General features: G+C 41.0%; 1 protein-coding gene and 1 pseudogene across 1 annotated transcript; both read right to left on the bottom strand.

Moving 5' to 3' along the window:
- Window positions 1-922: 922 nt before the first annotated feature.
- On the bottom strand, window positions 923-10,843 carry LOC121503351 (annotated as a pseudogene).
- A 9,444-nt stretch (window positions 10,844-20,287) lies between these two features.
- LOC121529299 (gastrula zinc finger protein XlCGF57.1-like) lies at window positions 20,288-25,941 on the bottom strand. Its single transcript, XM_041817103.1, has 2 exons — window positions 25,660-25,941; window positions 20,288-22,150 (listed from the first exon to the last, which is right to left on the bottom strand). The coding sequence occupies exons 1-2, from the start codon at window positions 25,844-25,846 to the stop codon at window positions 20,706-20,708; spliced, it is 1,632 nt and encodes a 543-aa protein (XP_041673037.1). The 5' UTR covers window positions 25,847-25,941; the 3' UTR covers window positions 20,288-20,705.
- Between the last annotated feature and the right edge of the window lie 1,923 nt (window positions 25,942-27,864).

The following is a 27,864-nucleotide window of genomic DNA, read 5'->3' as shown; positions in this document are numbered from 1 at the left end:
GCCTATTACTTGCCTCTGTTAACCCATTTTTCCCCACTTCCTGCCTATCATTTGCCCGTTAACCCATTCTTCGCCACTTCCTGCCTTTTATTTGCCTCTGTTAACCCATTCTTCGCCACTTCCTGCCTTTTATTTTCCTCTGTTAATCCATTCTTCGCCACTTCCTGCCTATCATTTGCCCCTGTCAACCCATTCTTCGCCACTTCCTGGCTATCATTTGCCCCTGTTAACCCATTCTTCGCCACTTCCTGCCTTTTATTTGCCTCTGTTAACCCATTCTTCGCCACTTCCTGCCTATCATTTGCCCCTGTTAACCCATTCCTTGCCACTTCCTGCCTTTTATTTGCCTCTGTTAACCCATTCTTCGCCACTTCCTGCCTATCATTTGCCACTGTTAACCCATTCCTTGCCACTTCCTGCCTTTTATTTGCCCCTCTTAACCCATTCTTCACCACTTCCTGCCTATCATTTGCCACTGTTAACCCATTCCTTGCCACTTCCTGCCTTTTATTTGCCTCTGTTAACCCATTCTTCACCACTTCCTGCCTATTATTTGCCTCTGTTAACCCATTTTTGCCACTTCCTGCCTATTACTTGTCTCTGTTAATCCATACTTTGCCACTTCCTGCCTATTATCTGTCTCTGTTTAGATTTTACTTTACAGAGTCTTTAGGTTTATAAACTTGATGTGTAATTTTACTGAAATTTGACCTGGGGCTTCATAACACAGTGGCCTGTCACATGACAAACCTATATACAGATATATTATCACTTTACAGGGTCTTAAAATCTCCTCATCCTGACTGGAGGTGCCCCCTGCTACATGACGTACAGTCCCTATCCATGAACTCCTTCTTCCTCTCCTCATCCACACACCACCTCAGGAATAACTCAGATTCATTAGGACCAATTTTATTTTTATTTTAAGGTTACAGTGTCAGTAAAAATGCATGCAATCTTTTTTATCCAAACATATTAAAATACATTTGAACAAACAGACAGAGCACAGAGCTCACTTGTAGCCTCCACCATGCCAACCACGGGACTTGACAGGGCGTGGACAGATGGCTCCCATGATCTTGATTTGATTGGGATCCCAGACACAGTGCTCCTCCAAACCACTCGGCACCATCCCACAGTTGGGTGGCACCCAGGCCGTGTCGTACACCTCACCGTATCTTGGGTCTTGCCAGGTCTTCTGACGTGGGTGGCCTTGATAATCGATGACGATCACTTTGCCTACGTCGGCCACAACTCTGATGACGACCTTGTCGTGCTCAGGATGATCGAGTGGGTAGCGTCTGGCTTTCTCCAGATCTCTGCTGAGGTAGACGCCGGGGCCAAGCATCCCGTCTATGGAGCGTTGAAATCCACGGGCCAGGATGGGTCGAGCAGCATGACTGGAGGTGCCGTGGTACATGATGTACTTTTTACCACTGACTGGCTCGGGCAGGTCCAGCCGGCTTGCCCCGTCAGGCAGACTGGAGTCATCTTCAGCCCACTGAACTCTGGTCCTTGCAGCACTGAGGGAAAGGTCAACATCCTGATTTAACATGGAACAAACCTTAAACAGCTTTGGGTGATTTTAAAGATGTGCAGGTATTTGACATTACTTTGTAGAAATCTGTTTTCACTTTGACATTAGTACAAAAATAAGGTAATACTCACGAGGATCTTCCAAATCGTCCTCCTAGGTCTGTGTTGGGGTAGATGACTTTAATGATCCTGATTCGATCTGGATCCCAAACACAGTCGGCCTCCAAACCGCTCGGCACCATCCCACAGTTTGGCGGCACCCAGGCCGTGTCGTATCCGTGATCGTGCCAGGTCTTCCGATACGGGTGATCAAGACAATCGATTTTTTTCACTCTCCCAACATCAACTGAAACCTTCAAGACCACCCTGTCATTTTCAGGATGATCCATGGGGTAGCGTTTGGCTTTCTCCAGGTCTCTGCTGAGGTAGACGCCCCGGCCAAGTATCCCATCTTTGGATCGTTTGAATCCAGTGGCCTGGATGGATCGTGCACCCTCCCTGGTGGTGCTGTAGTACATGATGTATCGTCTACCAGGGGCTGACTCAGAGGGTCCCAGTCGACAGACCCCAGGGGGCAGATCATTGTCATCATCATCATCATCTGTGTCAGAATCGCTGGAAGAAACAAGATTATGTCAGTACAGCCCATAGTGCTGCTAACTTGACAGTAGGTTGCTGTTACCCTAAGACCTCCTCCACACCTGGTTTCACCTGCTGAATGAGTGGGTGCATGGCATGCTGTTTGGCTCATTTAATTTTACAACACATACTATTAACAGGCCTGCCAACAGAATGGGCTGCCCCCCCACGTGATTTATCGATGATATACTGTAAATATATGCATGTTGGCTCCGTAGCATTAGTGCTGTTTTTTTCCTGTATCTAACCACAAACTGTAGAAAGAATTGGACCAACCCTGTGTGGCATCAGTCGTCTCCTTACAATGGGCGGACTCAAACAACTCTTGAAGCCAATCAGTAGAGGCTTCCAGACTGAAATCGCGGTCTCAACCGAACTTTGGATCAACCAAACGGCCCACCCACTAAGCATGACTTCCTGTCAGTCTGCTAGCTAGCATTCTGGTTGACAGAAATGGAGCCTCAGCCTGCCGAGCTATCTGTCAATCAAATGAGACACGCCAATCAGCTTTCATCCTAAATATAATCCATCGTGTCCGATAGTGGTACCAAAAAATTCAACCCCTGTACAGTGGGAGCACAATAAGACACTAGCTAATGAGACACGTTTGGTGTTTGAACCAGGCTGTAAACCAGTTTATTTCTAATGTCAAAACCGGCTGTTTAACAGGTGTCCAGACGGGACTTCTGGTGTTCCTGCAGCCAGCCTCAAGTGGACACTTGTGGTATAGCAATTTTTTGCACTGCCATATTGGCTTTATTTTTCAGGACCGGAGGTTGCCGCTTATATTCAACGCATTTTTACAAACTTTAACCTGTTTTGCCTTTTTAAACTCATCTTCTCCACTTTGAACTCATCTTCACCACTTTAAACTCGTCTTTACCACTTTAAACTCATCTTGGCTTTGTATACTTTAAACCCATCTTCATCCACTTGAAACTCGTCTTCGCCACTTTTGCCACACATTTTCTTTTCCCTTCCTTTCATGTTTATTTTGTTTTTGGCAGCTTTTCCCACTTTTTCCCACATTTTTACAAATGTTTAACCCGTTTTTGCAAAGTCTGGCCAAGTTAACGCTTTAAAGCAGGGCTGTTCAATTTGGGGCCCGCGGGCCAACTTTAGCCTCCAAGCGATTATTTTTGGCCCGCCGCCCATGTTTGAATTTTTGATCCCCCCCCCACTGCCAGCAGTCTAAATATTTCTTTTAATACTTATTTATTGTTGCACTTCCTCTCCTGACCACATATTAACATTGTGTTACATTGGGGGTAGGGTGGCGCTGTTGAGCTCCCATCAGCTCAGAAGCCCATGACCAGAGAGTGAGTCAGTGAGAAGATGCTGGGGTCATGGCAGAGATGGAGGGTGTGAGGCAGTGGCACACTGATAAGAGGAAGTTTAAAAATATTTGGGAACATGAGTACTTTTTTACTTAAATTGACTTCAAGGCGGAATGCCTAATTAGTATTTGTGCCATATGGATGTTCAGTAATTTCATGCTATGAAACACAATAAAGAATAGTGTTATTAATTTTCAAAATTACTTTGTATGAGTTTTTATTTTGCAAAATTATGCTATAGGCATATTTTATTTCATGCACTACAACATAAATGTTTAGTTTTGACCCGCGACCCTCCACCCGGATTCATTTTTGGCCCTTCACTGAAAAGAATTTGGGCACCCCTGCTTTAAAGCCTGAATACACAAATTGTAGCCAGAAATTTGTTATTTTTTGAAACTAATCTGTTTATTTCACTTTCTACTGAAATAAAAAAAATTAATTTCCATAAAATTTAACAATTATATTTTTTGATTCTCATTTAATACGATAGATGTTTTTGGTAACTGATAATCCCCTTAAGGGCATTTTTATCATTTATCAGACTGTATTAAGTATATTTTTTTAGTAATTTATTGATCATATTGATTAGATAGAGGTATCATACAAGTATGTATCAAATATGATACAACAGGTTTTAAGGGGTTAAACCTGTTTTGTGACTTATTGCTACTCTTAGCCCATTTTCACCCCTTTTTGCCACTGTTAAACCATTATAGCATCTCTTTGCCACTTTTTACCCATTTACTCTACTTTTTTGCCACTTGTGACTAATTTTATCTACGTTTTGTAGCAGTTATTATGTAGTTTAGACGAAGGTCTTGTGAGAAGAAAAGCAGTGAAACAATTAAAATCTATTTTGATTTTTGAAAATGGTTGGTAAACACTGTTCTACAGCAATAATGAATAAAATTGATTTTTACAGTTCTGATGAGAGTGATTATTATTCACATTAGAAATGAAATGTGGTTATCACAGCTTAACTTTATAGTGGGCCATGCTGTTGCTGACCTCCATGGCCCCCAGTTTAACAGGGCCCCCTAAAGCTCTCCCCTTTATCTCCACTTATGGACTGCCATGATTGTAAAACAAAACTTTTCCATTAGTCATCATTTACCCTTGTGTACTGGGGCGCTCATGTTATCAGAATCAGTTAGATCTTAAAAATCCTCCAGAGTGACGCGCCAAACTCAGATTGTGGAATATGCCAAAATAAACAAAAAATAAGGGTACACTCACGAGGATCCAGAAAATCCTCCTAGGTCTGTGTTGGGGTAGATGACTTTAATGATCCTGATTCGATCTGGATCCCAGACACAGTCCACCTCTAAACCGCTCGGCACCATCCCACAGTTTGGCGGCACCCAGGCCGTGTCGTATCCGTGGTCATACCAGGTCTTCCTGTACGGGTGGTCAAGACGATTGATTTTTTTCACTCTCCCAACATCAACTGAAACCTTAAAAACCACTCTGTCATTCTCAGGGTGATCCATGGGGTAGCGTTTGGCTTTCTCCAGGTCTCTGCTGAGGTAGACGCCAGGGCCGAGTATCCCATCTTTGGACCGTTTAAATCCAGAGGCCTGGATGGATCGAGCAGCCCTCCTGGTGGTGCCATGGTACATGACGTATCTTCTACCTTCTACTGGCTCAGGAAGGTCCAGTCGACAGACCCCAGAGGGCAGAACAAAGTCATCTTCTTCCCACTCAAACTCCATGTTGGTGTCAGAATCACTGAAAGAACATTCATGACTGTTAGGAGTTAATGCAGAGCAGATAAACATCAGAGTTAATCAACTATAATAATTATAATAATAATAATCTTTATTTATAGAGCACTTCAAAACAAAGTTACAAAGAGCTTCACAAGAAAGAGAAATACAATGCAACAAACAACACTTAAAGGGCTAATATCATTAAAGTACCTTTTTACCCTTTTTTTCATCCATCTGTGCAATCATTGGCCACTTCAATTTGGTGCTATTTTTCCTGTTTTCCAATTCCTTTTTTTTCCACTTAAAACCATATTTTTCCTTGTTTCAATTATTTTTCCCACCCTTTTGGCCACTATAATCACTATTACTACAACTTTAACCCATTTTGCCACTTTTGAACCCTGTCTGCAACTTTTTATACCCATTGTTGCCATATTGTTGCCTCTATTGACCCATTTTTTGCCACTTTGAACCGATTTTGCCACTATTAACCCCCTTCTACCATTTATTTTTCTGCAGGTTTTGGCCACTTCTAACCAATTTTTAACCCTTTTTCACCACTTTTTTACTCCTCTGGTTCTTATATTTGCCAATTCTAACTCATTTTTGCCACATTTTGCCACAGGATCTTATAATCATCATTCCCAGGATCTTTACTTGCTGTCCGTCCCAAAGGTCTGAACTGAACTGGGAAAAAAGGCATTTAAATTTGCTGCTCCCTCTGCCTGATTTACAAAAAGAGTTGAAACTCAATGAACTGATGTCATTGGACACTTTTAAGAGAAGGTTGAAAGACTTGGAAGCAGACACTTCTGGATGCAAATGCTTTGACTAATGCTGGTTGTGTTTGGTGAATAGCTGCTGCCTGAATTCTTGTGTTTTTTTGTTTTTTTTTTGCATATGGACTACATATCTTGTATTATGTTGTATAACTGTTTTTATGTATGTCTGAAACTCTGTTCACTGCTGCTGTCTTGGCCAGGACACTCTTGAAAAAGAGATTTTTAATCTCAATGAGGTTTTCTCCTGGTTAAATAAAGGTTAAATAAATAAAAATAAAAATAAATAAATTTTGCCATATTGTTGGCTCTGTTGACCCATTTTTGCCACTTTAATTGCATTTTAATGTTTGTTATGGCCTTTTTTGCCACATTTTAAAAAATGTTCACAACTTTTATCGCCCTTTTTGCAACTTTTAAAGCCAGTTCACAACTTTTTTTTTTTAAATGTTTTATTTGGAATCAGAGATAAAAGACAATGAAACTAAATCAGTGCCATCTGAGTTTGAATTTGAATTTCTAAAACTGATTTTTTTTAGCATTAAAATTGGATTTTGAATTTTTAAACCATCAAATTAGCATCAAATTATTTTTTGCCCCTGAATCTTTAACCAGTGCAAAAATAAATTAAGTGTAAAAAACATTAAATGTTTAAAAAAAAAATCAGTTTAAAAAAAAATCCAATCTCAAGAAAAATTCAGTTTAAAAAAATCAATCTAAAAAAAAACCCCCAAAAAACAAAAAAATCAGCGTAAAAAATTCAATCTAAAAAAAAAATAATAAAAAAAAAATTCAGTGTCAAAAAATTCAAAAGCAAAAAATTCAACTTCAGCATCAAAAGAGACTAAGTAAACCAGGGAGAAGCAATCGATCCCTGTCTCAATTGATCAGCATCCTCTGTTGGCTGACATTGCTGATGAAGCTTCGAGGGTCTCTGTCACATGACCAAGGAAGCGTAACCTGATTGGCTGGATGTTAGATCAATTGAGACAGGGATCGATTGCTTCTCCCTGGTTTACTCGGTCTCTTTTGATGCTGAAGTTGAATTTTTTTGCTTTTGAATTTTTTGACACTGAATTTTTTGAGACGTTGAATTTTTTTTACACAGAATTGTTTTTAGATAAATTTTTTTACACTATTTTGTTTTAGATTTTATTTTTATACTCTTTTTTTGAGATTGATTTTTTTAACACTGATTTTTTTTTTCAGATTGAATTTTGTTACACTGAATTTTTTTTTTGAGATTGAATTTTTAAAAACTGATTTTTTGAGACATTGAATTTTTTTTTTCACTGAATTTATTTTGGCATTGGATGAAAATTCAGTGGCAAAAAAAGTTGGTGCTAATTTGATGGTTTTTCAAATTCAAAATTCCAATTTTGATGCTAGAAAAAAATCAGTTTCAGAAATTCAAATTCTAACTCAGATGGCACTGATTTACTTCCATACATGACTAGCAAAAAGACGTCCCTGATCCCTCTTAAGTTTTAATTTTAACACAGAAATGAAAAAAAGGGAAAAAATATTACCAAGAAGAGGGGAAAACAATATAAATTACACTTTTTAACATTAGAGCATGGGGTGTCACATCTAATAAAACAGGAAAAAATATTTTCACAGAGGTGTCCGTAAGATAAATGAGTTTAAATTAGAAAAAAAAGAGCTTTTAGGGAGCAGGGGTCATTCTCTGGGTTTGTCAGGGGTCATTCTCTGGGTTTGTCAGGGGTCATTCTCTGGGTTTGTCAGGGGTCATTCTCTGGGTTTATCAGGGGTCATTCTCCGGGTTTACCCGGGGTCATTCTCTGGGTTTATCAGGGGTCATTCTCTGGGTTTATCAGGGGTCATTCTCTGGGTTTATCAGGGGTCATTCTCTGGGTTTGTCAGGGGTCATTCTCTGGGTTTATCAGGGGTCATTCTCTGGGTTTATCAGGGGTCATTCTCTGGGTTTATCAGGGGTCATTCTCTGGGTTTATCAGGGGTCATTCTCTGGGTTTATCAGGGGTCATTCTCTGGGTTTATCAGGGGTCATTCTCTGGGTTTATCAGGGGTCATTCTCTGGGTTTGTCAGGGGTCATTCTCCGGGTTTGTCAGGGTTCATTCTCTGGGGTTGTCAGGGGTCATTCTCTGGGGTTGTCAGACCCCAGCCATTTCTTATTGTGTCTGTGGGGTCTTTAAACATATTAAAAATGTTGGTAAATCCATTTACAGAAATATTAAAACATACTTTTTTTTATATTGAAGAGGTTACAATCACATGGACTTATGGAAATAAAATACTGAATTTAATGCAACAAAACTAAACAGCGCTAAGGCTGATCAGCTGTAAGAAATAGAAAAGGAGTATTAAAAGTATCCTGACCTGCTTTAAAGGTTTATCTAAGTCTACATGTATTCTGTTCATGGTTTCAGTTTTAACAGCAGTACAAAATAACAAACATGTACTTCTACACTAGACTAGGCTACTTTTAGGCCATGTTTCTGGCAATGCAATAATGGTGAAGTTATGATTTAAAGTTAAAAAAAAAAAAAGATAAAATAAATTTTACCCAGAAACAAACACATCACCACCAACATTAAGGAGTTTTTTTTCCTTTTCTGATGATAAAGTTGAGATGTTTGATCACCACATGTAGCAGAGATGTTAAAATGTGGGTCATTTTTAAACATTTACTAAAATAATAAAATGCTTTATTTGTGTTCTTTTTAAAACAAAACCTTAAATTTACTCATCCTGCTGTCCCCTAAGATACCAGATTGCCCCCCCCCCCCCGGTCAGGAATGAACTCAGATTCATTGGCAAACAATTTATTTTTTAACAGTAAAAATAAACATTTTCTTCTTTGTATCCAAACATATAAAAATACATTTGAACAAACAAACTGAAAACAGAGCTCAGAGCTCACTTGTAGCCCCACGCACCACAACCACCAAAGGACGGGACACGGCGTGGTTCAATGGTACCCAAGATCTGGATTCGATTGGGATCCCAGACACAATTCTCCTCCAAGCCGCTCTTCACCATCCCACAGTTGGGTGGCGTCCAGGCCGTGTCGAACACCTCGCCATATTTGGGGTCATGCCAGGTCTTCTGACGCGGGTGGCCTTGATAATTGATGGCGATCACTCTGCCCACATTGACCTTTACTCTAATGACGACCCTGTCATGCTCAGGATGATCGATTGGGTAGCGGCTGGCTTTCTCCAGGTCTCTGCTGAGGTAGACGCCGGGGCCGAGCATCCCGTCTTTGGACCGTTTAAATCCAGAGGCCTGGATGGATCGAGCAGCCCTGCTGGTGGTGCCGTGGTACATGATGTACTTTCTACCACTGGTCGGCTGAGGCAGGCTGAGCCGTTCGACCCCATATGGCAGAGTGAAGTCGTCTTCTTCCCACTCAAACTGCATGCTGGTGTCACATTCACTGAAAGGAGATTTATTCTTTTATTGCTGGTCTCCAAACTTTTGTTTTACTGAGAGCAATATCCAGAAAAAAAAATAGTGAAAGGGCCACTCTGAAAGGGGTCATCAGAGTGACTCTGTGACTGTTTAGGGGTTATCAGAGTGACTCTGTGACTGTTTAGGGGTTATCAGAGTGACTCTGTGACTGTTGAGTGTTAATCAGAGTGACTCTGTGACTGTTGAGTGTTAATCAGAGTGACTCTGTGACTGTTGAGTGTTAATCAGAGTGACTCTGTGACTGTTGAGTGTTAATCAGAGTGACTCTGTGACTGTTGAGGGGTCATCAGAGTAACTCTGAGTAGAATACTCTACTCGTTCATCATGTAGTGCAGAATCATCATTTAGTGTTAAATTAAAACACTTCAGAGCAGTGCTACTCAACCCTGGACAACCAAAGAGCCAAATTGTTGAAAAATACCTTTGCTAGAGTCATAATCTATGCGATGAAAAGTTGCAGGAATGGGTTAAAGTGGCGATAAAAATAAGTTAAAGCGGGCCAAATGGTCAAAAAGAGGCAGAAAAAGGGAAAAGTAGGCATAAATGAACAAATACTGGGTGAAAAGTGACAGAAATAGGGAGAAACAGTGGCAAAAGGGCAGAAAGTAGCAAAATTTGGTTGAGAAGTGACACAAAAATGAGTTGCATATGGCAAAAAGGTCAAAAAGGTGGCAAAAACATGAAAAAATGAGTGAAAGTGACTAAAATGGGCAAAAGTAGTGAAGAGTGGCAAAAATTTGGGGAAAAGGGGCATTAAATGGCAAAAGTCAGCTTTAATTGGTGAGAAGTGTCAAAAATAGCAAAAGGGAGCATGAAAGAGTCAAAAAACTGGAGAAAAGTGGCAAATATGGGCAAAAAGTGGCAAAAAGAAGTGACAAAAGTGGCCTCAGAGCAGTAAAATCTGGATTAAGAGTGGCAAAAAATTGCAAATAAGGGCAGTGGAAATATTCAGACAAAAAATAAAGGTTGATAATTAAAGCCAAGCGTGGGAAACAAACTGATTAATGTGGCTCGCAATGGATAATTTCTGAGGTCAAAGTTTCCCTTTTTTAATAATAATAATAATAATAATAATAATAATATTTCAAATGAAACCATAAAAGAGCCACGAATCATCACAAAGGAGCCAAACGTTGAGTATCACTGCTTAAGAGTAAAAAGAGCCCCTCTGTGGGAGTAAATTCCAAACAGAGTGGGACCAAATATTACATTTTTCAGAGTTAAATTGTATCTAATTTGAGTAAACTGTACTCAGGTAAATTTACTGTGTAATAAGAGTAAAACAGCTGCAGTTTATGGTGAAGACAAGAGTTCACGTACCTCTCTCCGGGCTCCGTTCAGAGTGAATGTTGTGAGTTTTCTCTGCTGTATTTTTCAGGAAAAAATTTTTATCACCTTTCAGTTTCATTTCACCTTTGCTCTTTTATAAGTTTCTGTTACAGTCAGACAGGAAGTCGTGGTCAGCTCAGTGCATTTTTTTATTCTGACTCACTGACACATCTGTCTAGATAAACCTGATAAACCTGAGCAGTCCTTCATGATATTTACCTGATTAGATAACCTTAGTGTCATGTCTACAGTTTTAGTTCAGTAGAAATGAAACGTCCTCAGGCCGATGTCTTTTCCAAGCTTTCAAACTTCAAACAGGAAGACATTCCATTCATCCTTTCATTCATGTAATAATCACTCATTCATCTTTCTGTTTTCCAGAGAATGGCCCCTGATAAACCCAGAGAATGGCCCCTGATAAACCCAGAGAATGGCCCCTGATAAACCCAGAGAATGGCCCCTGATAAACCCAGAGAATGGACCCCTGAAAAACCCAGAGAATGGCCCCTGATAAACCCAGAGAATGGCCCTGGATAAACCCAGAGAAAGGCCCCTGATAAACCCAGAGAAAAGCCCCTGATAAACCCAGAGAATGGACCCTGATAAACCCAGAGAATGGCCCCTGATAAACCCAGACAATGGCCCCTTATAAACCCAGAGAATGGCCCCTGATAAACCCAGAGAAAGGCCCCTGCAAACCCAGAGGATGGCCCCTGAAAAACCCAGAGAATGGACCCTGATAAACCCAGAGAATGGCCCCTGATAAACCCAGAGAAAGGCCCCTGCAAAACCCAGAGGATGGCCCCTGATAAACCCAGAGAATGGATCCTGATAAACCCAGAGAGTGGCCCCTGCAAAACCCAGAGGATGGCCCCTGATAAACCCAGAGAATGGCCCCTGATAAACCCAGAGAATGGCCCCTGATAAACCCAGAGAATGGCCCCTGATAAACCCAGAGAATGGCCCCTGATAAACCCAGAGAATGGCCCCTGATAAACCCAGAGAATGGCCCCTGATAAACCCAAAGGATGGCCTCTGATAAATCCAGAGAATGGCCCCTGATAAACCCAGAGAATGGCCCCTGATAAACCCAAAGGATGGCCCCTGATAAACCCAGAGAATGGCCCCTGATAAATCCAGAGAATGGCCCCTGAAAAACCCAGAGAATAACCCCTGATAAACCCAGAGAATGGCCCCTGATAAACCCAGAGAATGGCCCCTGATAAATCCAGAGAATGGCCCCTGAAAAACCCAGAGAATAACCCCTGATAAACCCAGAGAATGGCCCCTGATAAACCCAGAGAATGGCCCCTGATAAATCCAGAGAATGGCCCCTGAAAAACCCAGAGAATAACCCCTGATAAACCCAGAGAATGGCCCCTGATAAACCCAGAGAATGGCCCCTGATAAACCCAGAGAATGGCCTCTGATAAATCCAGAGAATGGCCCCTGAAAAACCCAGAGAATGGCCCCTGATAAACCCAGAGAATGGCCCCTGATAATCCCAGAGAATGGCCCCTGATAAACCCAAAGGATGGCCCCTGATAAACCCAGAGAATGGCCCCTGATAAACCCAGAGAATGGCCCCTGATAATCCAGAGAATGGCCCCTGATAATCCCAGAGAATGGCCCCTGATAAACCCAGAGAATGGACCCCTGAAAAACCCAGAGAATGGCCCCTGATAAACCCAGAGAATGGCCCTGGATAAACCCAGAGAAAGGCCCCTGATAAACCCAGAGAAAAGCCCCTGATAAACCCAGAGAATGGACCCTGATAAACCCAGAGAATGGCCCCTGATAAACCCAGACAATGGCCCCTTATAAACCCAGAGAATGGCCCCTGATAAACCCAGACAATGGCCCCTTATAAACCCAGAGAATGGCCCCTGATAAACCCAGAGAAAGGCCCCTGCAAACCCAGAGGATGGCCCCTGAAAAACCCAGAGAATGGACCCTGATAAACCCAGAGAATGGCCCCTGATAAACCCAGAGAATGGCCCCTGCAAAACCCAGAGGATGGCCCCTGATAAACCCAGAGAATGGATCCTGATAAACCCAGAGAGTGGCCCCTGCAAAACCCAGAGGATGGCCCCTGATAAACCCAGAGAATGGCCCCTGATAAACCCAGAGAGTGGCCCCTGATTAACCCAGAGAATGGCCCCTGATAAACCCAGAGAGTGGCCCCTGATTAACCCAGAGAATGGATCCTGATAAACCCAGAGAGTGGCCCCTGCAAAACCCAGAGGATGGCCCCTGATAAACCCAGAGAATGGCCCCTGATTAACCCAGAGAATGGATCCTGATAAACCCAGAGAGTGGCCCCTGCAAAACCCAGAGGATGGCCCCTGATAAACCCAGAGAATGGCCCCTGATAAACCCAGAGAATGGCCCCTGATAAACCCAGAGAATGGCCCCTGATAATCCAGAGAATGGCCCCTGATAATCCCAGAGAATGGCCCCTGATAAACCCAGAGAATGGACCCCTGAAAAACCCAGAGAATGGCCCCTGATAAACCCAGAGAATGGCCCTGGATAAACCCAGAGAAAGGCCCCTGATAAACCCAGAGAAAAGCCCCTGATAAACCCAGAGAATGGACCCTGATAAACCCAGAGAATGGCCCCTGATAAACCCAGACAATGGCCCCTTATAAACCCAGAGAATGGCCCCTGATAAACCCAGACAATGGCCCCTTATAAACCCAGAGAATGGCCCCTGATAAACCCAGAGAAAGGCCCCTGCAAACCCAGAGGATGGCCCCTGAAAAACCCAAAGGATGGCCCCTGATAAACCCAGAGAATGGCCCCTGATAAACCCAGAGAATGGCCCCTGATTAACCCAGAGAATGGCCCCTGATAAACCCAGAGAGTGGCCCCTGATTAACCCAGAGAATGGATCCTGATAAACCCAGAGAGTGGCCCCTGCAAAACCCAGAGGATGGCCCCTGATAAACCCAGAGAATGGCCCCTGATAAACCCAGAGAATGGCCCCTGATAAACCCAGAGAATGGCCCCTGATAATCCAGAGAATGGTCCCTGATACAGGGTCTGTATCTCTGTATTTTCTTCTCTATCTTCCACACTGATTATTGCAACAATCTGAGAACAGTTAATGCTTTCAGCCACTCAGTCATTTTTCTCCTGTGGAGTGAGCGTGAACAAGAGGAAAAGGGAGTGAGGCTGCAGGCATTCAAAAGAGAAAGAGAGAAAGTAACAGAGCCAAGCAGAGCAGAAAGAGGAGCTGTGAGCTGACAATCCAGTGATTTGTTCATTTTTGGAGCAGCTTTCCAAACTTTCAGGCCTCATACCTCCTGCTCATTTGGTTTTACTGCCAAAGTAATGGCAAGCTCTGGAAATTAATGAGGGGGATCACCTTCTGTTTCTGTTTAACTGTGAGTGTTGCAAACCCACATACCCCTTGTGGCAGCACGCTCTGTTGCTGGCACTCAACAGTTGCCATACTCCCGTGGTTGCAGCACATCCAACACATGCAACGGGTTGCAAGGGCCCGTCATCGCTGCTTGCCGCTTTAATTATAATTGGGTTTTGATGTTCAAACTATTTATTCCTGCCTCTGCAACTGTTTCCTTCTATTTTACCTCGTTTGTTTTCACATTAACGTGGCAGAAAGGGGTTATACGTAGAAAATTGGTGGTCAAAATGGTGAAAAGTAGTTAAAAAGTGGCAGCCAAGGTCAAACTTTGTCAGAACCTTCTCACCGATGGTGATATGCTTGGAGACCGCCCAGGGTCTTTGGGCCCTTGGGACACCCACATCACGTCCAGGGGTTCATGGAAACCATCTTACCCACCAGACCATACTCTCAGCCAGCACCCCCACTTCTTGTATCTAAGAAGACACACAGAATAAAGGTGATATTACTGTCCAAAAATCACCACTGATTGTAATGGCTTCATAGATAAAACCCCATGGAAATATACCTGTCTGTGTTTCTATAAAATCTAGTAAATAGAAATCTATATCTAACAACCTCAAAGCAAATAAAGTTTTGCACTCCCCTGAGATCTTTGGGGTCCTGGACCCTAAGGTGGGAACCAATGCCCTAGGCTGCACTTACTTACCGCATCCACCCCGACCCCACCCTAAATTTGCCAACTTTATTTTTTTAAGCCCCATGGTAATATCCAAGGACATCCAGAGCACTACCAGGATTGTGTCAATCTTCCTTCCTGCCCAACAGCGCCCCCAGGTGGGCTTACTCGCCATTACACGCCTCACTTCAGCCTCAATTTTTGGCCCAAACATGCCTAAAAGTTCTACACAGTACTGTAAGTTTGATAAAATCATCTAGAGTGTGGCCAGCCTCAGAACACTCTGCTGCCACCTAGTGGCCAAAATGAAACACTTACAGCTTTATTTCTTTGAATTTTCCTTTATTATCCAGCTTTGAGAGAGAGAACAGATGATTCGTCCCTGGATGGATGTTGAAAACAGTTTTTTGTCTGTTATTGAAATAAAACAAAAGTCCAACGGCATTAAAAAGATTTAAAATTGAAGGCCAAGAGAGTGGAAAAAGTCCTGATGACAGATGCTCTGATGCTTCCTAAAGTGTGGTCCGTGGTCCCTTGGTGGTCCCCAGAGACACTACAGGTGGACCAGAGAGGTCACTTAATAAATGAAAGCCAAAACTTCATTTTTAAAATCAAGGGTTATGGTTTATTTGGTGATGGATTAACTGGTGACCCTTTAACATTCAACTACTATGCAGCGTCACTTCCTGCTCTCCAGAGTGACCACGCCAGAGTGTGAACAGCAGTAGGGTCAGCGGTAGCAGGAGTTTGTGCCTCAAATAAATACAAAGCCGGAATTGACCACGTTGTTTTCATCCTTGATAGATGAAGGCGTGTTAAAGAGGAGCTCTGTGTCTTTGGGCTGGAACTAGAGAAGATTATAGGGTCATGTGTCGGACCGTTAAGGTGTTTCTACTGACTCTGAATCAGAGAGCAGCAGCTGGAGTCTGCCTGCTAACAGATTATTCACTGATGTAGTTATGACTGGGGCTGGGCAATTGATCGAAATGTAAATTAAATCACAAATAACCTACTGCAATTTTCAAATCGCAGAGGGTGCAATATTTCTTTGACCTGAAATGTGTTTTTGAAAAAGCAGTTTAATACATTTTTTTAAGCAGAGGTGTTTTGCTCTACACATAATGCAAACATTCAAGATCCGATATTTTCTAGAATAATTGACAAAAGTTTCTACTTTCCTTGTTTCTGTATATTTTTGTCTTCTTCAAACTAAGAAATCCATAAAATCATCACTTTCTTCATTATAATTTGCAAATTTGCAATATAGTACGAAACAATTGCAATAAATATTTTTGTTAGATTGAGATGAAATTTGGGGGATTTATGCTTAGAAATGTTTTTGATATTTTTGAGGAAATTTGAGAAATGTATTTTGAAATTTTAGGAATTTGATTTGAATGGGGGGGGGGGTGCTTTGAAAATTTAAAGTATCTTCTTGAAAAATTTGATACATTTATTTGTAAAATTTTGGGAATTTGATTTGAATTTCTTTGGAAATTTGTATTTTTATGGAATTTTTTTAAACATTTGTTTGTAGATTTGGGGGAATCTGATTCAAATTTCTGGGAGAATTAGCTCTGAAACTTTTAGGTAATTCATGAAAATGTGAGAAATTCATTTGTAAAATTTTAAGAAGTTGGTTTGATTTTTGGGGGGGATGCTGTGCTTTTTATTTTTAGTAATTTTATGAAAATTTTATGAATTTATTTGTAATCTTTTGGGAATTTGATTTGATTTTTTTTGGGTGGTGGGGCAGATTCTATTCTTTTAGAATTTTTGAACATTAATTTGTAGATTTTGGGAGATTGGATATAAATTTCTGGGGGAAATAGCTCTGTGTGTTATAATATAGAATGGTTTATGAGGAACCTGAAGAATAATCACATTAAATTGCAATCACAATGTTGGGTGAAAAAAATAACAATTAGATTATTTTCCCAGATCGTTCAGCCCTAGTTATGTTTTCAAAGTTCAGAATCATCTCATAGAAACAGAAGACATGTGATGTCAGTTTATGGCATCTCTGGTCACATGATGCTTGTCCAGTTTGACTGAAGAGTCTGAACACCATAAAGACTTATGATTTAGTTTATTTCATGATGTTATAATTCCAGTTCTTATTCAGAAACTAACCTTTACTGCAGATCTCTCTAGCAACTGGAATCACAAGTTAAAATTTCATGAAAAACTTAATTTTCTTCCATATATTCTAGATTCATCATCTCAGAGAGAAATGTTTCACAACTTTTGTTGCTTTAATTTTGATGCTATGAACTATGGGTAATTCCCTCTGCAGATATGCCCGCTCACAGAAAGGGAGCATGAAGGGCTCAAAAGCCTGCGAGAGATTCCTCACACGTTACGATTTGACAGTGGGACAGCCCTAAGCTCTCATGGTCTTAGCAAGTGTGTGAGTGTGGACATGAGACTGGGCCAGTACCTGGGACTGGAAACACTGGACTACAAGACCTGGAGGATTCCTCTCTGATCCTTCTCCAGACTCTGGGACCTGGACTACAAATGAAATACTTTCATTTGGTCTAATTTGAAAACTGGACTTTGGACCACTGAGACCACAACAGTCCAGTTCTTCTCCTGGTCCAGGTGAGACTCTGATGACGTTTGTGGTTCAGGAGTGGTTCAGTGTTAATTTCGTCGACCAAAACTCAGACTGAAAATGTTCGTCGACAGCCTTTTTCCATGACAAAAACTAGACTAAGACTAACAAAAATAGATCTGTGATGACTAAAACTGAAAAAAACCAAGTTTAGTTTCATCAAGATGACTAAAACTAGACTAAAATGTTATGTATATATATACCATGATATTTCTCCACTGTGGGTAAATCTGTCAAAAAACAATGCAGCTGTATCTATTCTGCCTCTCAGCTGTAGAAAGCAGGGACCCCAGGTTTGGCAGAGAACACACTACCATGATCTGGTACCAGATTTAGGCAAGAGAATAAATGCTTGGACTAAAAGTAAAGACTAAAATGTGAGGACTTTTATGGACTAAAACTAGACTAAAACTAAAAAGGACAGAAATGACTAAAATGTGCCAAAAACTAAAATGCATTTCATTGAAAGACTAAAACTAAAATTGAAAATAGCTGCCAAAATGAACACTGGAGTGGTTCTAAGAAGACCACACTTGTAGTCCATTTCCTGGACTCATCTGTGCGGTGGCCCTTGATCCACTGATTCCAGTCTCAGTCCAGTTCTTGTGAAGCTCCCCTGAGTTCTTGGATCTGCTCTGATCCAGCCTCTGAGAACAGCCTGTCCTTTCAGCGGTGACATTTGTCCAGTCAGCAGTCTTCCCCCTGATCGTGGTTGTGTGAACTGAGCCAGAGTGAGAGAATGAAGGCTCAGGAAACCTTTGAAAATTACACTTTTCCACAATATTCTCATATTTAGAGATCATGAATTTTTAAATTTTGTGAGCTGTAAGCTGTAATCATCAAGATTAAAACAAAAAAGTTTTGAAATATTTCACTTTGAATCTAGAAAATATGGAAGTTTCACTTCTTGGATTAACCCTTTACCTACTGAGCCAGCGCCCACGCTGTGTTTTATATATCCGGAGTATTATTACCATAACTCTGTCAAAATTTGTCCGATCAGAAAAAGTCCAACAGTGTTGGAAAGCTGACAACTGTGGGCATGCGCACATACATGGTTCATTACGGTACTTGCAACCATATGACGTGGGCATTCATAGCAAAACACCAGAAGTATTGTGAGACCGCTACACAGATTCTCAACACTGTAACTCCTCAAAAGTTTGCTCAATCTAAAAAATTCCAACGCTGACAGAGAGCTGAGAATCTGTGCTTTCCGGCAATATATGATGTGTGGTATATATATTACGGTAATGTCAAACAGCACCGCAAAAATGGCAGCTTTGGCAGAAGACGAGTGAGAAAGGAGAGTGAAGGAAGAGAGTAAAAGGAGAGCGAGCGAGAGTGGTGTTTTATTTTCAAAAAGTAGCGTTAGATAGTGGCATTTGTGCGTGTCTGTCATGTGCAATAACAATATGTTACTGAGAATGTTGAGAATGCATTTTTCCACCTTTATTTGCACTGATTGTAGCTTATGTATATAGTTATCTTTTCACTGTGTTTTGCACACCCAGAGTCCTAGACTCAAAAAATCAAGAGGGTCTGGCTGCAGCCCTCGAGCAAACCTCTACGCTGGGGCGTTCGGCTGGATACCACTACGCTGGGGCGAAACCTCTTCGCTGGGGCGTGACGTACATTGCCCAAGCCTACGCTGGGGCGTGCAGCGTGTTAGCCGTTGTTAGCATGACCTAGCTGTTGTTAGCATGACTACACTGCTGTGCTTATGACACATTAGCATAGCTCCGTACGCTGGGGCGAAGCGTACGGAGGAAACGGGTCTATATTTGGGCATGCAGCAGAACACACGGACCCCTATGCTGGGCCGTGCAGACGCCGACCCGTCAGCGTACGGGTCTACGCTATTAAAACCTGACTGGTTCTGTTTAGGCGTTTAAATCCGACTGGTTAGATTTAGGGTCAGCCTGTCAACAAGCGGATAGAGCTGAAATTTCGTCGCAGGCAATGTACGTCACGCCCCAGCGTAGAGGCCTCCAGCCGAACGCCCCAGCGTAGAGGTTTGCTCGAGGGCTGCAGCCAGATGCCTCTCCAAAAAATGACTGGTGATTGTTCTAACCCAGTGATTCCCAACCTGTGGGCCGCGCCCCCCTGGTGGGCTGCAAAGGTATTGTAAGTGGGCCACCAAATCATTTCCAAAATAGTATGATTTTTGTGGGGGGAGGGGAAATGTAATTAAATAAAAATAAAAATATACAGAATACTGTTTTAAATGTTAAAACTCAGTTACGTTTCAAAGGATATTAAAATGTTCAAATATTCTTTTCATTATTTTGTTGTTTTTTTTTCCTTCAAGTATTAGACGTGACAAGCAAATGAGAGATAGGAACTTTTATTGTTATCTAGAGGTTACTGTGTAGACAGCTCCTTGAAAAATGTAATACTGAAGGTGTTGCAACGTGTTACAGATGCTGTGTTAGCGACTGTGGAGCTTTCAACATGTTTCTCCTGTATTCAGTTCAGTCCTTTATGTTCAATCTTCAATAAAAAAAAGTGCTCTGAGAATGCATTATATGGCCGCTGTATTTATGGGGTCGGAGGTGGGCCACGAAAATTTTTGCTGCTTAAAAGTGGGCCCTGAGTTGGAAAAGGTTGGGAACCACTGTTCTAAACATGTATAGGTTCACATTTCAAATGTCAAATCAAAACTTCATGAGCAATAACGGCTGACAATTCCATATAATGTGCAATAATCATGAACCAGATGTTGAAAAGTCAAGTTCAAGTACTCCTGAGAAAAGGGACCAAAGCTCTCTGACTTAGGGCGTTTCCTGACTATTTTACAGCCAGAACAACAAAATATGTCCAAATCGCCATTTTTAGACTCAGTAGGTAAAGGGTTATATCACAGTGGAAAAATAAACTTTTTTATGATATTCTATTTTTTCCAGATGCACCTGCATTTATATATTTATAGTTATATTTATGGTGACTTTGCAGATCCTTGATCAAAACAAATGGAAACATTCGTGGCTCAATAACTGCACTTTGTGATTGTAAATATTTTCCTCGGAACACTAATGTCTCTGAAAACTGAGTGTTGGCGTTTAAATTTTCTGTTTATGAAATAAAAATATGAAGGCAAATCGATTGGGCAAAGGATCCCAGAAGGTTTTCAGGGCTCTAACTGGGCCGTAGCATTCCTAAGTTTGGGAAAGGCTAAAAGAATTGATAAAACGTCATTAAACGTAAAAACAGCTCTTGTTTTCTAAAGTGTTCGTCTCCACCTCGCCGTTTACTACTCCATGGAGTGGCTCTTCATGTGGAGCCTCACGTATGTCTTTCGGTGGAAACCTTTCCCGCAGATCTCGCAGCGGTGCGGCTTCTCTCCCGTGTGTGTGCTGGTGTGCTGCTTCATAGTGGAGTGGTCACTAAAGCTCCGCCCACAGAAGTTGCACAGGTACGGTTTCTCCCCCGTGTGCGTCCTGATGTGTCGCATCATGTTGTGCCGACAGTTGAAGGACTTGCCGCACTCGCTGCAGAGGAACGGTTTCTCCCCCGTGTGGACCCTCATGTGCATCTCCAGGTTCCCCTGGCTGTCGAAACACTTCCCGCACACCTCGCACACTTTCCCGTTTTTGTGCGTTTTCAGGTGAAGCTTTAAGGTTTCCTCGGAGTCGAAGTGCATGCCGCAGACGCCGCAGAGGTCGGTGGAGTGACTTTTGGCATGATTCACCAACGACACCATGGAGTGGAACGTTTTCCCACACACTTCACAAACGGTCCGACTCAGCGGCTTCTTCGGCGACGGCGTTTTCGCCTCCGTCTCGCCTCCATGTTCATTTTCGTTTGCAGTGTAAGTCAGGATCATGTTCTTCTTCTGCTCGTGAGTCATACGGTGGCGTTTTAAGGTGGTGTAGTCGTTGAAGCATTTTCCACAGACGGTGCAGCAGTACGGCCGTTCCCCCGTGTGAATCCGGGAGTGGCGCATCATGTTGTGCCGGCAGTTGAAGGATTTCCCACACTCGTTGCAGCGAAACGGTTTCTCTCCCGTGTGGATCCTCATGTGCGTCTGCAGAGAGCTGGACGCCCCGAAACATTTCCCACACACCTTACAGATCTCAGCTTTCACGTGCGTCTTCAGGTGAACTTGAAACGCTTCCTCTGTCTCCAAACGTTCCCCGCACACGCCGCAGACGTCCTTTGGGTGGACCTCCATGTGATTGACTAGAGAGACGGTGGCGTGAAAGGCTCTCCCGCAGATCTTACAGGAGATTCTGTTTTTCAGTTTTTTAGTTGTTTGTGGTTTTGGAGCGACCGGTTGGACAGGCGCCATTCTGTTCGGGGAGCTTTCACTCTCACTGTCGTCATCGTGAGATATCGCAGCGCCCCTCCACTCTTCATCGCTGTGGTCGGTTACAGAAGACACATCGGAAGCCCCGTCCTCATCCTCGACTTTAGTCTGGTTCTGTTCGGCTGACGTGCTCGGCAGAGGGTCTCCTTCTGTTTTTATGTTCTGAAAATCCGTCTGAAGCTCATCGAGCTCGCTCTTCACGTATGGCGAGGTGAAAATGAACCTGATGGTCGTGTCCTCCTGCAGTTCCTGAAGCGGTTCCACCTCCTGTGTGCTCGGAGGGTCCTCCTGGATCTTTTCTGTTTGTGGAGGCTGCTGGCTGACGTTGCTGTGGTCCAAACTGGGGCTCCACTCCTCGTCCCACACAGAGAGAGTAAGCTGTGGTGGCTCTAAAAGACAAACAAACAAAAAAAGGGGAAAAAATGAAGAAAATATGGCGTATCAAAGAAATAATACGATGACTGTGTGGAGATGGGACAAAGTCCCAGAAGGACAACCATCACTGGAGCCCTCCACTGATCTGGAGTTTGCAGTGAACTCCGTGTGGACAAGCAGGAAATATGGTGGCTAATGCTAAGCTAACTGCAGAAACAATTGAAAATGTATTTTTAAAAAGGGAAAAAGACATTCAATGTCGCAGGTGTGGATCTAATCTGTAAAGACCCTGGAAAGTCCGTCAAGTTCCAGGCATGCTGGAAAACCCTCAGTAAGAGCTACAAAGGCATGGATAGCATCATTAGAAAGGCACAATGGAAAAAAGGAAAGGGCTGATTTAACTTCTTAAATATATCAGAGAGAAAGTCAAAATCAGTTTAAAAGGAGTTTAAAAGGTCAAAATATGAAATTTGTAATCATGAAATTAATGGTCAAAATATGATTCAAAATTTTAAATTGTGAGTCTAAAAGGTCAAACTATGGGATTATGAAGTCAAAGTCTGGAGTTGAAAATGAGTTTAAATACAAAATAACTGGTTACTAAGGTCAAAATATCACTTAAAATGATAATTATGAATCTTAAAGCTCAAACTATTATATGAGAAGTCAAAATTATGAGTGTAAATGCTCAAACTATGAAATTAAAAGTCAAAATCCTAAGTTTAAGTCCTAATTGTGAGATGCTAAATTGAAAATGTGAAATTAAAATACAAATTAATTTCTATTCCCACATTCCTGACTTCTTATCTAAATATTTTCACTCCTTACTTTTTCAGATTTTTTTGACTTAACAAGGAAATCTTTAACCTGACATGCCAGATGGATGTGTTTCACGCATCCATCTGGGAAAGCTTCAATAGTAAACATTTGAGAAAAGGCAGAGGATTTTAAAAAAGCTCTGAGTGTGATTGGATGAACGTTCTGTCTGTCAGCTAGCGAGGAATAACGCGAAACATGGCGACTACAGACATGAAAGTACTCGACTTTGGTCGTTTTTGAAAAGAAAACAACTCACTGCTGTTCTTTGTTCTTCTTTTAATGAAGAATTTTTGTCAAGGTCTGATAAAACTGGCGCTTTAGCAGCATCCACGCTAAGCTCTTCCTCCATAACTGCACCAGCTCTTGCTGCTGATTGTTTACGTCACGACTCTGCTGCGCCTGAAAGTACTGCCCCTCATCGCTGATTGGCCCTGTCACTTTCTAACCGGGCCCAAACAGTTCAGATGGGAGCTTTGCAAGATGGATTCACCAGTGAAAAACAAGGAAACGGGTGAATCCATCTGCTTGCAAGGTTAGGAAATCTTAAATCAGACTGATGGGACAGTTAGAACCTTGAGTTTGACACCTGTGCCTTAGAGCCTGTGTCTCCTTTTGTCATTTACAACAACATTATATATATATATATACAGAGCTTAACAAATTAGTATTAGTATTAGACCACCACCCAAAGTCAGGTTTATGCCACAGCTGCCCTAAATTAACAGCATTGGTAATTATCAAAATCATTTTTGATGTTTCTGCAATGGTTAATACACCAATATGTAGAAGCTCTTTAACCCAAATGATATTTTTAATGCTAAAATAGAATTATTATTGTTATCCATGAATTTTCAAACTTACTGATTTACAAAAAAACTGAAAAAATAGTAAAGAAGAAAGAAGAAAGAAGCCATTATTGAGGCCTGCAAACATCCAGAAACGCCTCAGATCTGCCAGGGAGCACAAACACTGGACTGTTGATGACTGGAAGAAGGTACTCTGGACGGACCAGTCCAAGTTTGAACTCTTGGGTCAGCATGGTCATGTTTGTGTCTGCAGAAAAGCTGGAGAACGTTTTGATGCCAGATGCACCCACAGTGAAACACAGTGGGGAGTCCTTTATGGTACGGGGTTCCATTTGTGGATACGGCGTGGACAAATGAGGGAAAATGGACGGTATAATGAACAAGAACGTCTACCACAACATCTTAGTGCATCATGGAATCCTTCTGGACTGAATCTGATTGGTCGTGGGTTCATATACCAACAAGACAATGACCCCAAGCAGACTTCAAATCTGATCAGGAAAAAGGACTCTGGAGTACTGGAACTGATGGACTGGACAAGTCAAAGTCCGGATTTGAATCCTATTGAACAAGTTTGGGATTTAGTAGATCCAAAGATTGATGGCACAAAAGTTTCATCTAAAGCAAGTCTGTGGGAACAGCTAGAAACTATTAGAAACTCAATAACAGAAGAGACTGTGGAAAAGTCCATAAAAGCAATGACAGCAAGAATGAAGCTGTTATCAAGGCCAAAGGAGGCCACGCAAAATATGAACTTTTTTGGTTATTATGTGTGAAAAAGGACTATTTAGTTGTTTCAGTTTGTTATTTGCCAAATAAATAACAATAACATTTTTAGTTTTAAACAAGTTTTTGAAAGATTTCTAAAATATTTAGGCTTATGTTTGCTCGTTTTTAGGACGGGTGGTCTAATAAATTTGTTAAGCACTGTAGATATTTATTTTACTTTGGAGAAATTGTCATTTTTATTGAAATTAGCGTAGGTGGGTGGGTAGGTAGGTAGATATATAAATAGGTAGACAGACAGATAGATAGATAGGTAGATAAATAGATAGATAGATAAATAGATAGATAGGTAGATAGATATGTAAAAATCATTTGCACCCCGAGGGAACTTTTCTACTGCTTGACGTCATCTGCAAAGAATCAATCAACAAATCAATCTTTGTTTGTTTGTTTGTATAGCCTAGTGCAAATTCATAACTGAAATTCTCTCGACACCTCAAAAAGACGGCGGTCTAACCATCTCTGATGTTTCATTGCTTCTACGACTGTCTTGTTTTATCTGACCTTTAGTCAGTAAAACCGGTTCCTCTTACCCCTGTCTCCCCTACTGGCAGGAGTGGGCTTCCATAGCTCACCCCGGAAGGACCTGAGTACCAACACAGATATTACCCTGATAATGAGAATACTTTTATATTAAACGATAAAGATTTAGATTTAAATAAAACTAACTTTCTATAAATAATGAAAATGGCTGAATTTTCGACTTCCAGCGGTAAAGTGGGCGTTGTTCACGCTCTTATCGGTGGTGGTTCATTGTGCGGTCGGAGCCGGTGTATCGGTTTAAAGAGTGACCGTGTTAGCTGGTGACCTAACGCCGGAAGCGTTCATGTTTGCACTATCAACAAACGCTGAACAACGTTTCAGTCCTAACTTATGCCTCTTTATTTTAGCTAAATTAAATCTGTTCAGATATTTTTATATATTATAACGAAAATCTAAACAAAGAGAAATCTGTTAGAGCGACTTTCCCTTTCAACATCCGCTGTAACTACGACAACCACTGACGCATTCGGCTAAAAGCCACCAGCTACCACGGTCACACTTTAAACCGTAACACCGGCCATATGAATCTGTAAAGTAATAGAATGAGTGTGAGCTCTTATATCACAAACCTGAGGAGTTAATCTGATCTTTAGAGACAGTCTGCAGGATTTTCCTCTGCCGGCGGATCTCCCGTCTGGATATCTGGATCTCTTCCTCGTAGCCCGCGATGGTCTTCTTCACCGCTTCAAAGATCTCCTCTGCGGCCGCAGACAGCCGCTCGTTAACGAGGACCCGGAGCAGCTGGATGCTCGACATGATGCTAACCGACACCGAGCCTTGGTACCACACCGATAACTCACCGGTACTCTCTGTTTTTACGGTGTTTCTGACGAGAAAACGGCTGCTCAACGTGCAACGGTTAACGTAGGAAAGCTAGCGCTAATGCGCGGCTAGGGAGAAGCACATCCGGGCAGGCACTGCCCTTTCAGAATAAAACTTACCCACGTAACTAAATTCAAGCATTTTTTCTTTTTTTTCTAATACTTTAAAAGTAAGAAAGTCAGCATTATGAACATTTTAACAAAGAATAATGTTGTTTTTAATTTAAAATAATATTCACTAATAAGCTAGAATATATGGAAGCCCTGATGGGCATGCTTTCATACATTTATCTTTTATTTATTTATTTATTTATTTTAAGTAGGTTGGTTTTCTAGGTTTAAAACTTAATTTAAGTCATTTTCTCTAGATTTTATAAAATTATAAATATCTATTTATTATATAAAGCCTAATTCCAAAAAAGTTGGGACATTGGTAAAACACAAATAAAGAAAGAATAGTTATTTGTGAATCCTTTTCAACAGATAATCAACTGGATACATCACAAAATAAGACATTTAATGTTCAAACTCATAAATTGTATCATTCTTATGGAAATATACCCACACTCTGAATTTGATGCATGCATCATGTTCCAGAAAAGTTGGGACAGGAGCATGTTCACCACTATTCCATCACCCTCTCTACTAACAATCTGAAAAGCTACGTTTCCACCAGGTGAATCATCATTTAGACCTAGTGTATATCAAATATCCTAAAGTCATAAAAATATAAAAATAAAATAAAATAAAATAAAAGTTAAAAATATTTAGATAAAAAGACAAATGGGAAAATAAATTAGTGTTTTCATTTTGTATTTTAAAATTTTTCATTGCACAATTATGATTTCAGTGTATTATTTGGACTTTTATTTCACATTTTGACCTTTTACATTTATAATTTTGACTTTTTGTCTTATATTTTGACCTTTTCAACTTATAATTTTGACTCTAATATTTTGGCTTTTTCAATTTATAATTTTGACTTTTTATCTCATATTTTGACTTTGTCAATTTATTATTTTCACTTTTTATCTCATATTTTGACCTTTTCAATATATTATTTGGACTTTTAGCTAATATTTTTACCTTTTAGGTTCACAGTTTTAAAGTTTGAGTCATATTTTTGCCTTAAAATCATGAGTGACTTTTAAAAAATATATATATTTGCCTTTGAAAAGCATTATTTTGACATCTAATTTTATGTTTTGACCTTTTTCACTAGTAACTTTGACTTTGTATCTCGTATTTTGACCTTTTCAATTTATTATTTGGGATTTAAACTTTGACCTTTTAGGTTCACAGTTTAAAATTTTGAGTCATATTTTTGCCTTAAAACATGACTGTGACTGTCTTTTTTTATATATTTGCCTTTTTAAAGCATTGTTTTAACATCTACTTTTATGTTTTGACCTTTTGCACTAGTAACTTTGACTTTTTATTTTGAATTTTGACCTTTTCAATTTATAATTTGGACTTTTAGTTCATATTTTTACCCTTTAGGTTCACAGTTTTAAATTTTGAGTCTTTTTTTTTTTTGCCTTAAAAACATGATTATGACTTTTTTATATATTTGCCTTAAAAGCATTATTTTAACATCTTATTTCGTGTTTTGACTCTTTACACTAATAAGTGACTTTTTATCTCAGATTTTCAGCCTTTATCATTTTGACTTTTTAATCTCAAAATCATTTCTCATCAGTGCTAATTTTTTCTCCCCATTATTTATTAGTGGCAAAAATGAGGGGGGCAGTTTAGTTTGATGTGGACCCCGTTAGGCCCTCAGGTTAGACCTTAGTTCAGAATCCGGCCCCATCTGTGATTGAGTTTGACACCCCTGGTTTAGACCCTGGTAGATCTAAAGGGGGGCTGATATTTTAATCCCATCTCCTTCAGTTTCGTGGGTCTGTTGTGTGTAAATTGGGTGATGTACCGTAGTTCTCCAGCAGGTGGCAG

Source organism: Cheilinus undulatus, linkage group 21 (genome assembly GCF_018320785.1).
Source record: "Cheilinus undulatus linkage group 21, ASM1832078v1, whole genome shotgun sequence".
Classification (NCBI taxonomy): domain Eukaryota; kingdom Metazoa; phylum Chordata; class Actinopteri; order Labriformes; family Labridae; genus Cheilinus; species Cheilinus undulatus.
The sequence above is the reverse complement of the archived record's forward strand: the minus strand, read 5'-3'. Positions and strand labels throughout refer to the sequence as shown.

Coding starts and splice junctions, on each gene's coding strand:
- LOC121529299 (XM_041817103.1), bottom strand. CDS start 25,846: ATGTCGAGCATCCAGCTGCTCCGGGTCCTCGTTAACGAGCGGCTGTCT. Junction 22,151..25,659: donor AGATCAGATTAACTCCTCAG/GTTTGTGATATA, acceptor TTTGTCTTTTAG/AGCCACCACAGCTTACTCTC.